Genomic DNA, 12,656 nt, shown 5'->3' with positions numbered 1-12,656 from the left:
AGTCCACAATCATCTCCACAGTTTTGAGCGTGTTCAGCTCCAGGTTGTTAAGACTGCAACAGACAACCAGCTGCTTAACCTCTTGTCTGTAAGCAGACTCGTCACTGTCCTGGATGAGGCTGATGACTGTAGTGTCGCCCGCAAACTTCAGAAGCTTGACAGAGGGGTCAGTAGAGGTGCAGTTGTTGGTGTACAGGGAGAAGAGCAGTGGGGAGAGAACGCATCCCTGAGGGGCACCAGTGCTGATGGTGCGGCTGTTTGACATGAATTTCCCCAGTGTCACTAGCTGTTGCCTATCTGTCAGAAAGCAGCTCCTATGTCTTTGAATGGGGAAACATCAAATTCTCCAAAACTGTTCGCTAAGCTTACGATTAAATTTCAGATTTGAAATCACCAACGAAATCTGACAACAACTGTCTCATAAATTATTTTTTTTTGTTTTGTTAAAAAAGCTTTTTTTTCAGGATAGGACAGCCAGTTCGCATGTGCAGTCCTAAGCACAGGTCTCCAGAACGCTGACTGTTTCTATAGCAACCAGGACTTCTAATGGCACCTGCAGTGACGCAATGACTTATACCGATTATAGATCGTCTCTTTTATTCAGAAGGCGGGCCTTCCGTCGATAGAGCGGCCATATTGAGCATTGCATTTTTGCCCATTCAAAACTATACGAGTGACATGTCTTGGGTATTCTATAGTCTTTGGTTTGGTCTGGAGGAGTGTTGGGATGATGGTGTTGAAGGCCGAACTGATGTCCACGAACAGGATCCTCACATAGGTCCCTGGTTTGTCTAGATTTTGTAGGATATAATGCAGTCTCATGTTGACTGCATCATCCATGGACCTGTTTGCTCGGTAAGCAAACTGCAGGGGGTCCAGTAAGGGTCCAGTGATGTCCTTAAGATAAGCCAACACCAGTCTCTCAAATTACTTCATGACCACAGATGTTAAGGCAACAGGTCTGTAGCCATTCAGTCCTGTGATTTTGGGTTTCATTGGAATGGGGATGATGGTGGAGCATTTGAAGCAGGAAGTGACTTCGCACAGCTCCAGTGATCTGTTGAAGATCTGTGAAAAGATGTGGACCAGCTGGTCAGCACAGGTTTTTAGACAGGGTGGTGAAACACCGTCTGGTCCTGGTGCTTTCCTTCTCTTTTGTTTCCTGAAGATTTGAAACACATTATCTTCACTGATCTGGAGTGCAGGAGCGGGGGAGAGGGGAGTTGATGGAGGTGTTAATGTTTGTGTAGAGAGATGGTCAGAACGGGTGTGGGTGTGAGACAGAGAGTTTCAAATCTACAGTAAAACTCATTCAGGTCTTCGGCAAGTTGTTGATTCGCCTCAGTGCTGGGGGATGGGGTCTTGTAGTTTGTAATGTCTTTCAGGCCTTTCCACACTGAAGCAATAATATTCCACAGTGTTTCAGCTTTTCCTGTATATTTAATTAAATAAATGTAGCCTTGATTAGCAAAAGAGACTTAATTAAAAAACATTTTTAAAAATTCTTGCCGACCCCAAACGTTTAAACAGTAGTGAATGTGTATCAGCCTTCGGTTACTTTCATTGTCTGGAAAAGAACACAGTGAATATTCAGTGTCCTTTTCTGTTCAATGGAAAATCTAAGTCACACAAGTTTGAAACAACATCAGTGTAAGTGAATGAAAAAATTTGGTTGAATGGCTCCTTTAAGTAGCTCTTGTGTTGGATATGGAGATCTTCAAGCCTTGCATATTCTTAGCCCCTCACAAACAGACATTGTCTTTAAGCACTTACATAAAAATATCAGTGAACACCAGTTAAGCTTGACTGGAAACGAACAAAGGCACGTCATTTTAATACATCTAATGAAGCATCTGTTTATTGGAACCTATTCAGCTGGTTGAGCAAAACTTGGCCCCGGGAGCCAGAAGTCTCAGTCAGGCCTCAGCCTCAGCCAGAGTGGGCGGCTCCTTGACAACCAAGCCAAGGATGACTGACAGTTGAAATACCAGGAGGCGGGGCATACAGAATGTGAGGGCGGGACCAGCTGGCAGGGTTTGTTTGTTCAGACTTCCAGAGCGTGTCCAAAGATTGTGGAAGTGCTGCTGGCCAGACTGGTGGGGGCTCAATAAAAAATTTGTGCCAGAAAAAGCAAGAAAGCAGAAGAGTGAAAATAAAAAAGGGAGAGAGAAAGGGAGCTGTAGAAAGAGAGAGATAAAAAGCTGCAGAGGATTATGGCAGCAAATGTTTACCTGGTGAGCGGGTATTGGTGCGAGAACTCGAGCGTTCCCTGGATTTGTAAGGGTATCGTAATGTTGTGTCCAACAGCTTAAAGCTCTCTTTCAGTGAATGACTCTGATAATACTCCACAAGCTCCTGTAACAAAGAAACATATCTAAAGTTACTTACAGCACTTTGATGTTCCAGATGTTTTCATCTTTATCAAGATACTGTGAAACTGTAACTGCATTTCCAGAAGAAATATCAGTATTTGCAAGGAAAAAAGTTATAGTTTAGGTAGGCTTAGATTAGGCTTTGGTTCTGTGTAAGCGAAATGCAACAACAATGCTAAATTAGCATCACACAGCTGTGCAGCGTATGGCTACAGACAGGCAAAAAACGAATTCAAGAAAGAAGACCAATCACAATTTAGTATGCAAATATTCCAATGACATTATCACTGTTTGTAGATTTTTATTTATACACAAAATCATTACTGTTCAAAAGTTTGGTCAGTATGATTTTCTACAAATATTTTTTAGTCTCTTATGCTCACCAAGGCTGCATTTACTTAATTAAAAAAAACACAAAAAAAACAGCAATAATATATTGTGAAATATCATTACTATTTAAAATAACTGTTTTCTATTTCAATGTATTTCAATGTATTTTATTTCTGTGATTGCAAAGTTAAATTTCCAGCAGCCATTACTCCAGTCTTCAGTATCACATGATAGTTGTTGGGGTATATTTGTAGCAATAGCCAAAAATACATTGTATGGGTCAAAATTATTGATATTTCTTTTATGCCAAAAATCATTAGGATATTAAGTAAAGATCATGTTCCATTAATATATTTTGTTAATTTCCTACCGTAAATATATCAAATCTTAATTTTTGATTAGTAATATGCATTGCTAAGAACTTCATTTGGACAACTTTAAAGGCGATTTTCTCAATATTTTGATTTTTTTGTACCCTCAGATTCCAGATTTTCAAATAGTTGTATCTCGGCCAAATATTGTCCTATCCTAACAAACCATACATCAATGGAAAGCTTATTAGATGATGTATAAATCTCAATTTCGAAAAATGTACCCTTATGACTGGTTTTGTGGTCCAGGGTCACAAATATTTTTGTGGAAACAATAATAAATTTTTCCCCCCCCAGAATTCTTTGATGAATAGAAAGTTCAAAAGAACAGCATTTATTTGAAATAGAAAAAATTCTAATTTTTGATCAAATGAAGGTGTGTTTGCAGAATAAATGTTCTTTACAAAAAAAATATCTTACAGACCTTTTGAATGGTAGTGTGTATATGTATAGACACTAAAAGAAAATATCTACAACGTAAAACTTGCAAAGAAATCAGTATGCTATGTGCTTCAAGTGAATTAATTGTGCAGTCTTCACCGTGCAAGCATAATAAAATCCCATAATACTTTTAATTGCAAACTCTCTTACCAGGAGGCTTTCAAACTTCTTTGCTTCTGTGACGTGAATCCAGTTGTCTTTCTCAATAACTTTAATATGCTTCACTTCATCATTAAACCTGTTAAAAGGCACATAGCAATGGTGAATGACAAAATACTAAAAGAAGACATACAGAATGTTCTATTCTTGACATGAATACATGCTTTAATATGCTTCACTTCATCATTAAACCTGTTAAAAGGCACATAACAATGGTGAATGACAAAATACTAAAAGAAGACATACAGAATGTTCTATTCTTGACATGAATACATGTCTTTCCTATAACACTCACTTGATGCTGATTGCGAATCTCTCTGCCTCTGCCGTCCTCTCTCGGATCAGATAGGTGCCGCTGCTGTGAGACTTAAGCAGGTTGTCGGCCTGCTGTCTTTCCATGTTTCCTGCAAACCTGAAGCCCACAGGGAAAACACACCTTATTCACGAGACCGTTCAATACCATGTACATCACTATAGCAACTCTCACAGAGGTCCTTACCTCATTAAGAGACAATAAAGACTCAACAAGCCTCGCAATTAGTCTAAAGCTAATCAATCATCACCACTGATTCTAGTTATGACACATGTAATTCCACGCAAATTTCACTAGGTCAAACAACAGTAGCATAGCTAATTATATTATTAATATATATATAATATGAGACTGTGAACAGTGTATTACAAAGAAACCAAATCTTGTAGTATCTTGGTAATGCAATGAGTAAGAATGGAAAAATCAATGTGTTCTAAAACAGAATGAAGTACCAGGGATAAACATAGTAATCTGTCTCTCTGGAGGACTGACGGCTGGAGAATGACTGGAAGGGCTGTAGGGAAGAAAACCATCAAAAAATGATTTGAGACAACAAGGCCTGGTTTCATTTCTAATAGTGAAGAACACTGTCTAAAATTCTAGAATACATATATTTGAGAGAAAGGAAAGAAAGATTAGGAATAATTTAAGAAAATGTAAATGTTAAAATTATTTTATTGTACTTGAACCTGTACCTTAGGGTCTAGACATGGTTTCACACTGGAACTGGGGAAGAAGCCAGTCTTTTGGGTTTGGATGAGTTTGCCCTGAGACGAAAATGCAACAATTAACAGGTAATGAATTAAGGATAGCAAGCCCCAAAAAAACAAGACACCAGGTTATACTACATAAACTGCATTAAGTATGACCAGGGTTCAAAGTTGACCTGCCAATGGTGTGTGACAAAACTGAAGAAATGTACTGGTCATAAATATCTCTTACCTGTTAGGAAACTGTATTTCTGATTTGGTTGTATCTCCAATGTGACTAGTGATTTGTGATTGTGATACATCAGAAAGGGACTGTTGTATATGTATTGCAATATCAACCATTTAAAACAATGCTATCATTTCTAAAACAGGCCAACTGACCAATTACTTCATTTAATTTACTCACCATGGCTATTTTTACTAGCATATGTTACCTGGAAAGCGTAAAATTTGGACAACAGAACAGGTTATCTGTGTATACATGGTAAATTTTCCTTTTATAATATACCTCCCACCATGATGTATCTGGATCTCCCTTCAGGAGCTCAATGATATCTCCTGTCTGAAAGCAGAGAGGCATTTTGCCTTGCGGGGCAGGGTTACCATGGTAATTTCTGATGGCCACCATCTTTGGACCTTAAGAACACATTGGGAAAAAAAGCTAATTATAACTGCACAAAGAACAAAGTACATGGATGCTTATAATTCATATTCTTAGAACACACCCACACTCTGCATTTATTGCATGTGTGAACTATGCACTAGATGGAAGCAGAGAGCTGATGTATAATTTCTTTAAAGTATAATTTTCAGTTTAACAGCCTGAAGCCGTGCACAGTATCTACATTTTACATATTGATATAACCCCATTAGGATCACAGGAAAGACAGACAAAAATCAAATTTTACTTATATTTTTACCTGATTGTGGAAGCCCCAGCTCCTGTTAAAGACAGAGGGGAATTTATGATTTAACGCACTTCAAAGTGTAACATAGTTTTATATAAGCAGATCAGGCATCATTTAAGACGTCCCTGAAGTGTTTTTCAAAATTGAGGACAAAGTTTAAGAAGTAAAGTTTGGTTCAAGTCAATGAGAGAGGATGATTAATTTATCTGAGAGATGGAAGTTTATTAATACAGGGCACTAAAAACTCACCGAATCATGAGGACCTGAAATAATAATGAAAGAGAGAGAGAGCATGGTCAGTGGTCTGATCTCTTTAATTAGGGCAGATGTGTACACGTGGTTCTTTGAGAAGCAGCTTTCTGTTAGAGACTCACTTATTTTGCAGATGGTAATGACCTCTAGACACTCCTTATGGGCACCAGTCCCACAGAGTGGACAGTAGTATCCCTGGTAGAAAATACCCCTAAAGAAAGAATGATAGAAGGAGATTGTCAATATAATATGACAATATGTCTTCATTTCCTGAGGTCCTACTGAAGTTCAAATTAATCCAAACTAGATTTCGCTATGATTTTGAATGATGCTCGCCCATGCATAACCCAGCACTATGTTGCTAGGGTGTTGTACAGTAAGTAGTTGCCAAAGCATTGCTAAACAGTTACTAAGGTGTTCTGGGTTACTGCTAACTGGTCCATATCAAAAGAAAGCCCTCTACCAAGTCTCCATGTTCAGACATGCAGAAAGAATCAGATTTTTTTTGCAATCCGTTTTTTTTAACAGCAACAAAATACAAGAACTCTTATGTTTACATGCCCATTTTGTCTCATTTACTCATTTTCTCTTACTCTGTCTTCATATAGGGAACTATGTGACATTCACTAAAAAAAATCCAGTTTTACATCCTCTTGGTCAATGCTGATTCCAAGCTGTTTTCTGAAAAAGTCACTTTGTGCTTATGCTTACATCATTGCTTTAACAGATACATCAGATATTGACAACACTGCCTGAAAGAGATTTTATCACTTGAACAGTCAGTCCTAAAGATGCTATTTGAAAACCAAATGTAATGTGCACAGCATCTAAAGTCTATGATGTTCTGGTCCTGACTTTAATGTAAGTCTATGGGTCCAAAATCATGCATTTAATTGCTTAGAATTTAACAAGTCACACAATTTCAGGCATCATTAATGTCCATAGCACAAACGGTGTGCCATGTTACACAATGAAATGTGTTACTTAGAGGCTTGTTCAAATTCTAGGCATGAGCTACTGTAACAGTGATGCTTGGCTTTGGAAGCCAACCTATCATGCATTAATACAACCACAACAATCACCCCATGTGACTCCATATGTCAGCACAACTAAGCGACAACATTCAACATCCAAACTAATCCCAGGCCAGTTTGCACACAGATTGAAATACAGAGCTGTTATAATTAGCAGCCATTGTGCACACTGACCTGTGCTGCAGAGTGGAAAATTTAGGTCAGTACACTATGATTTCACACAAGTCAATACAGCCAATCAGTGAAGCAGCTCATGTAATAGAGGTCAGACCAGTAGCCTAGTAACATGGGTTGAATCCCGTCTCAGTCCACTGCGCTGCCTCTGTAATTCAGGAAGAAGTGGCATTTGTGCGTGTGAGCCCTCACCTCAGCAGCATTTTACAGGCTCTGCAGTTGGTGTTTTTTTCAAAAGTGTGCATTTGGAAGTTGTGCTGGTTGGCAGTGGCTCTTTCGGGTTTGATGTTTGACCTGCATGGATTAATAATTAACACGTGATATGGCAATCAAAAATAAAAATACTGTGTAATTTTGACACTGATGCGGTTCTAACATACATGGCCATGTCAAACTGCTCCATCCACTTGCGCTTGGTGTCCTCTGTCTTGCAGAAAAACTGGAAGCCCTGTTTCCCCTGCAGATGGATCAGGTAGAAGCCATAGGACCACTATGGGTGGAGAGAAGATGGTTGATAGAGGGACGGGTGGTGGACAGAGAGAGAGAGAATGGTTTGAAAATGTGTTATGGGTTGTTCACATAACCGTATGTACTGTTTTATAATTGTTCATTTAGTCTATGTATATGCATTTTTGGCCTTTCAATTGCATCTAATGCTACAAATACTTCTTTTCAAAAGGCCACATGAATTCACTTAACATTCTCTTTCTGTGTTAACGAGTTTTCTATTTAAACAGGATGGGAAATTTTGATTGCCCCTTTTTTGAAAATAGCCAAAAGGCTTTAGGTACATCATGCTGCCAACAATTTAATGACTGCTAGTCTATAGTATTAGTGAGAGGAACATTCTCATTTCTAGAAAGCATTTGTTTGGATCAAAAAACCTTTGACCCCAAACGTTTGAATGGTATTGTACAATTTGTGTGAATTTAATTTTGTCAATGCTACACTAACACAGACCTCAAAGCTAACGGACGTGGACTAAAAGTCATAAAACTCTAATTTGACTTCATGGGCTCTTTAGAGGGATAGTTCACCCAAAACCGAAAATTCTGTCATCATTTACTCACCCTCAAATTGTTCCAAACCTGTATGAGTTCCTTTCTTATGCTGAACACTAAAGTAGATATTTTGAAGAATGCAGCCACTGATTTTCATAGTAGGGCAAAATCCTATGGAAGTCAATGGCTACTGGCAACTGTTTGGTTACCAACATTCTTCAAAATATCTTCTTTTGTGTTCAACAGAAGAAATAAATTCATATAAGTTTGGATCAACTTGAGGGTGAGTAAATGATGATGATGGTAATTTTCCTTTTTGGGTGAACTAACCCTTTAACGTGCTGTGTCAAGTAAAAAATAACTTGAACTTTGAAAAATGCAACTCAATGGATTCTACTGAAAATGTTAAATTGCCAATTTGTAAACACTATGATTTTACATTCTGGCAGTGTAAAACTGCTGTGGATCTCATGAGATGACAGAAAACAGATCACAATATCACAGAAGTGAAAGGCACAATCACAGCACCTCAATGCTTAGAGAACATGAGCATTCAGCTTACCATTTTTCCACTCGACTGGCAGGCATGCAAAGATATTGAAGGCGGATAGAGAAAAGGAGAGAAAGAGAGAGAGAGAGAGAGAGAGAGAGAGAGAGAGACCCTTGTTACACATGCATTCTCATATACATGCAAAATTCCTGATTGTTAGATTCATGGAGAATGCATTGGATTCTCTGCATTTACATACACATGCTAGAGCACCGAAGAGGGCAGTGCATCATCTCTGATTTGTTGAAATTATGAGCATCATGCTTTAACACTCAAGGACAAGTGTATAATGAATGCAATCCATCTGTGCTATTCACAGAGCAAACATTCAGATCATCCTATTTGCTTTTGCACGGTTAACACGCAATACATAAAGATCATTGCCTGAATCAATTTGAAAGAAGCAATAAAATCAGGAATAATTATTCTGAAACAGGCCTGATGGCTGACGAATCAAAGGCCTCTCACCTTTTTCATGTCACGGTTATTCATAGGGTCATCAGACATCTTGTAGAAGTGAAGTTCGATGATCTCTTTTAACTCATAGTTATAACCTTTCCTCTTGCAAACAATCACAACTTTATCAAATAGGAAGATGTATCTAGGTACAGAAAACAGATAAAAGATAACACAATATGTTTGTAGCAGAACAGGTCAAAGGCCATTTCTTCATGTTTCATATGAAAACACATAAAGAAGGTGCAGTCGTACCTGTCTTGTTTGGTCCGGTTAACTATAGAGCACACTTTAAGCTCTCCATCTATCTTTGGCCTACCATATTCCTCTAACTTCACCTGCTGTGAATGACGCAAGCACACGCACACAAACAGACACAAATACAGTTAATACATTTATACTGGCATAATGGCTCAAGGAATTTATACATTACTTTGTGACATACATTCAAGCATCAATTGTTCCTGTATGCAATATGGAATATTACATGTAAGTTACATTTGAATGCATTAAATGGAATTGCAAAAATAATGACAGATTTCTCAAATACTGACATATGGATAGTTACAGTGAGTTAATTGTTTGTCTTTATTGTGCATCTCAAGAAAGATTTTGCAAGCAAAACCACAGATTTTTTCCTTCAGAACTGTTTTCACACACAAAAAAAATGTTTTGGTTTAAAAGGTTTTGTTGTAGAATTTTTTTGTCTTGCACGTCATTTTGTTTGCAGATAATTTTTGTGTGAGAAAAAATATCAAAAGAGTTCTTTATTGCAAAATATCTCCATTATTATGTAGCTCCATACTGTTGCTGTATTTTTTGTTATTGTAAAAACATTTCTGTAATTTTTTTTTTTTTACATAAATAGGTTTATGTATCAACTGTGGCTCCAAGATGGGGGAAAACAACATACTGTATAAACAGAATAAGACTTTATGCAATTATCTTAGATGTTACTGGCAAATAAATGCTACATACATACAACTGTACATACATGCAACTGGCAAAGGCCACAGTGAATGTCTTTTGTCTGTAAGTGGCATGCCTCATTGGCTCTTTGATGTTTAGCCACGGGCGTCATCTGCACCACAGACCCTCACATAAATAAACCAGAGCAGATACACTAACTCCTAAATTAGCTACTGGGAGAGGATACACTGATTTTATTCCCTTTAAACAGTCCTAAACACGTCCTGCCTGTGCTCATGGCCTGGAGGCTTTCAGGATTTATTTTACTGAACAGAAGTGACAGACGGGGGGCAGGTAGAGGCTTGTAAACAACTTAATGTTTGGGGATAAAGAGGAATTGGCCAGCATGCTGAAATGTGCACAACCTCAGACATCATAAGTCTTTCACTTGACACAGTAGAGGGGGCCAACCATATTTTTTGCAATCCTCATAGAAGCTTTTCGTGAAGCCACCATGAATTACTGTTGAGTCCATCCCAAAATGCTGAAATACTGATACCAGCTATGATGTTCTCAGCATCTCTCAGTTCTCAATATCTTTCAATCAAACAGGGACATAAAAATAATTATTAATGACCTTTAAAGTACGTCCTCTTTCCGCATTTTTTCAGATTATGCCAGTGAATCGCACTTCATGAACACTTACTAGATTTTCTATTGAGCTCTGAAATTCACTTATTTTCTTCAGGGTTTCATTGTCTCTTTTCACCTCGTTGATGTACATTGCCAAGTCCTTCAAAGACAAATAAACAGACAAAGGCAAAACACTCAGATAAAAAAATCCAAGCAACTCATTACCCAAAATACAAAGTCCCAGAGATCATTGCACATTAAACATTCTGCTTGGCATAATTATATTACAACCCAACTGTTGACATCAAACACTGTATTGGGATATTATGTGTATATGACGGTCATATAAGAGTTCAAACCTGCATGGCTTCTAGTGCCTCTTTAAGCTGCTGCCTCTCCGGGCGGTCCATAGAGTGACTTACCAACTCCTGTGGACAGACAACATAATGATAACTCACAAATACTTAGCCTGACACAAGACTTAGCCTATTTATGGTGATATTTCATTCTAAAATACATTATTTTAATGTTGTGTATATATGTATATACACACACATCGAAAAAATAATTAGTAGTAAATAATTTATTTATACCACGGGGCTGTTAAATGCTTGTAATAGTATTGTTGAAATAATGTGTCATATTTGTCATGCATGTTACTTTTTTATCTGAGGAAAACAAATGAGGATGTCCCCAAAGGAATGAGGACTTGTTAGTTTTAACAAAAATTTTAAGAACAAGCACATGCCATCTAAAGCACAACTCACACACAGCAACACTCCCTGGGTTTGAGTGTATGAAATGGGCTGCGGATAATATGATTTAAGCATGGCTGATTTAAACAGTGTCACTGTATCCACCTCCCATTGCTCACTTCCCTCTCCGCTGTATCCTGGCCGTCTGTCACACGTCACACTCTTTCTCTCCATATCCATTATTAATGTGTGTTGTGAATTAATGATGGTTTGTATCATGCAGGGCATCCTGTTTTATACATGATCTCTATTAGCAGTGGCTGAGCAGAGTGGTGAGCTACATAGGTCTTGTTGGATGAGTTAAAATGATCTGAATGTTTTATAGGGTTTGGAGGTTCACAAGGTACTGTCGTTCTGCTGTTTTCAAACTTTAAAACGAAAACGAAATAAATGGAAGTTGAACAGGTTCCTGAATTTTTCTTATAACACTCTTAATGACAGCTCATAGTAGTGTTGATGGTGACTCTCACCTTAAGCAAAAGGTGGTATTTGAGGACCCTCTGCATAGGGACCACCAGGAGATCCTGCAGTTTGAACTTCCCCTCCTGGACTTTCATGGTACACTCCTGTGGAGGAAGATTATGGCAACAGGTCAGCAGTTTTTAAAAGAAATATCTCAGAACAAATAATGCCCACAATAAAAAAAAGTGGTATTTTAAACTGACATAATTGCTAAAGATGACAAGACTTTCTGGAATGTGGCATATTTTGTAAGCCACAAAATAAATAAATAATAAAAGACAAGACAAGACTTGATTTTATCCATTAGGATTTGACTGGATTTATGATATTATTGGCCAATGATATTTTTCTTCAAATTTTTTATTAATGATTACGAAAACAAGTTTTTCTTTGGAATTCTGTATACTATGGAAATCTGTTTCCACCCTAAATGAATACATACATAAATAAAAAATTGCGAATTTATCTCACAACTTCAACTTTATTTTATAATTGCGACTCTGTATCTCACAATACAAGATAATTTCATATTTTACACACAATTATCTTTTTTTCAACTCTGAGGTGGAAACAGGTTTCAATAGTTCCTAATCACACACACAATAATACCAGAAAGGGGTTTTCAACCTTTTAGGACATGCGCCCCCCCAAGTTGGTCTAATGTCATTCGCGCCCCCCCAACATCCAACAATCCCCCCCGGTATTACTGTAGTCACATCGAATTACTTTATTAACATTAACATGAAAGTAAATATCCATTAAAGCAGCGAACAATTTTTCTTTTGCTCTTTTTGATTAACATTATTTACATAAGAAATGCACGGAT

At 37.6% G+C, this 12,656-nt stretch overlaps 1 protein-coding gene across 1 annotated transcript in view; it reads right to left on the bottom strand.

The window, feature by feature from the left end:
- The window catches only part of LOC107722824 (guanine nucleotide exchange factor VAV2-like), an 82,695-nt gene that overhangs the window by 12,227 nt on the left and 57,812 nt on the right, over positions 1 to 12,656 (bottom strand). The window contains exons 10-26 of the mRNA XM_016531310.1: positions 11,839 to 11,934; positions 10,973 to 11,041; positions 10,687 to 10,773; positions 9,327 to 9,412; positions 9,084 to 9,216; positions 8,628 to 8,642; positions 7,445 to 7,554; positions 7,257 to 7,358; positions 5,979 to 6,067; positions 5,854 to 5,867; positions 5,617 to 5,638; positions 5,205 to 5,332; positions 4,682 to 4,753; positions 4,439 to 4,500; positions 3,969 to 4,085; positions 3,665 to 3,752; positions 2,232 to 2,355 (exon numbers count right to left, since the gene is read on the bottom strand). Coding sequence (XP_016386796.1) covers positions 2,232 to 2,355; positions 3,665 to 3,752; positions 3,969 to 4,085; positions 4,439 to 4,500; positions 4,682 to 4,753; positions 5,205 to 5,332; positions 5,617 to 5,638; positions 5,854 to 5,867; positions 5,979 to 6,067; positions 7,257 to 7,358; positions 7,445 to 7,554; positions 8,628 to 8,642; positions 9,084 to 9,216; positions 9,327 to 9,412; positions 10,687 to 10,773; positions 10,973 to 11,041; positions 11,839 to 11,934 — 1,414 coding nt within the window. The remainder of the gene's footprint in view (positions 1 to 2,231; positions 2,356 to 3,664; positions 3,753 to 3,968; positions 4,086 to 4,438; positions 4,501 to 4,681; positions 4,754 to 5,204; positions 5,333 to 5,616; positions 5,639 to 5,853; positions 5,868 to 5,978; positions 6,068 to 7,256; positions 7,359 to 7,444; positions 7,555 to 8,627; positions 8,643 to 9,083; positions 9,217 to 9,326; positions 9,413 to 10,686; positions 10,774 to 10,972; positions 11,042 to 11,838; positions 11,935 to 12,656) is intronic.

Source organism: Sinocyclocheilus rhinocerous, unplaced genomic scaffold (genome assembly GCF_001515625.1).
Source record: "Sinocyclocheilus rhinocerous isolate Xijiao unplaced genomic scaffold, SAMN03320098_v1.1 scaffold1055, whole genome shotgun sequence".
Taxonomy (NCBI): domain Eukaryota; kingdom Metazoa; phylum Chordata; class Actinopteri; order Cypriniformes; family Cyprinidae; genus Sinocyclocheilus; species Sinocyclocheilus rhinocerous.
This window is presented reverse-complemented; position numbering and strand designations above follow the sequence as displayed.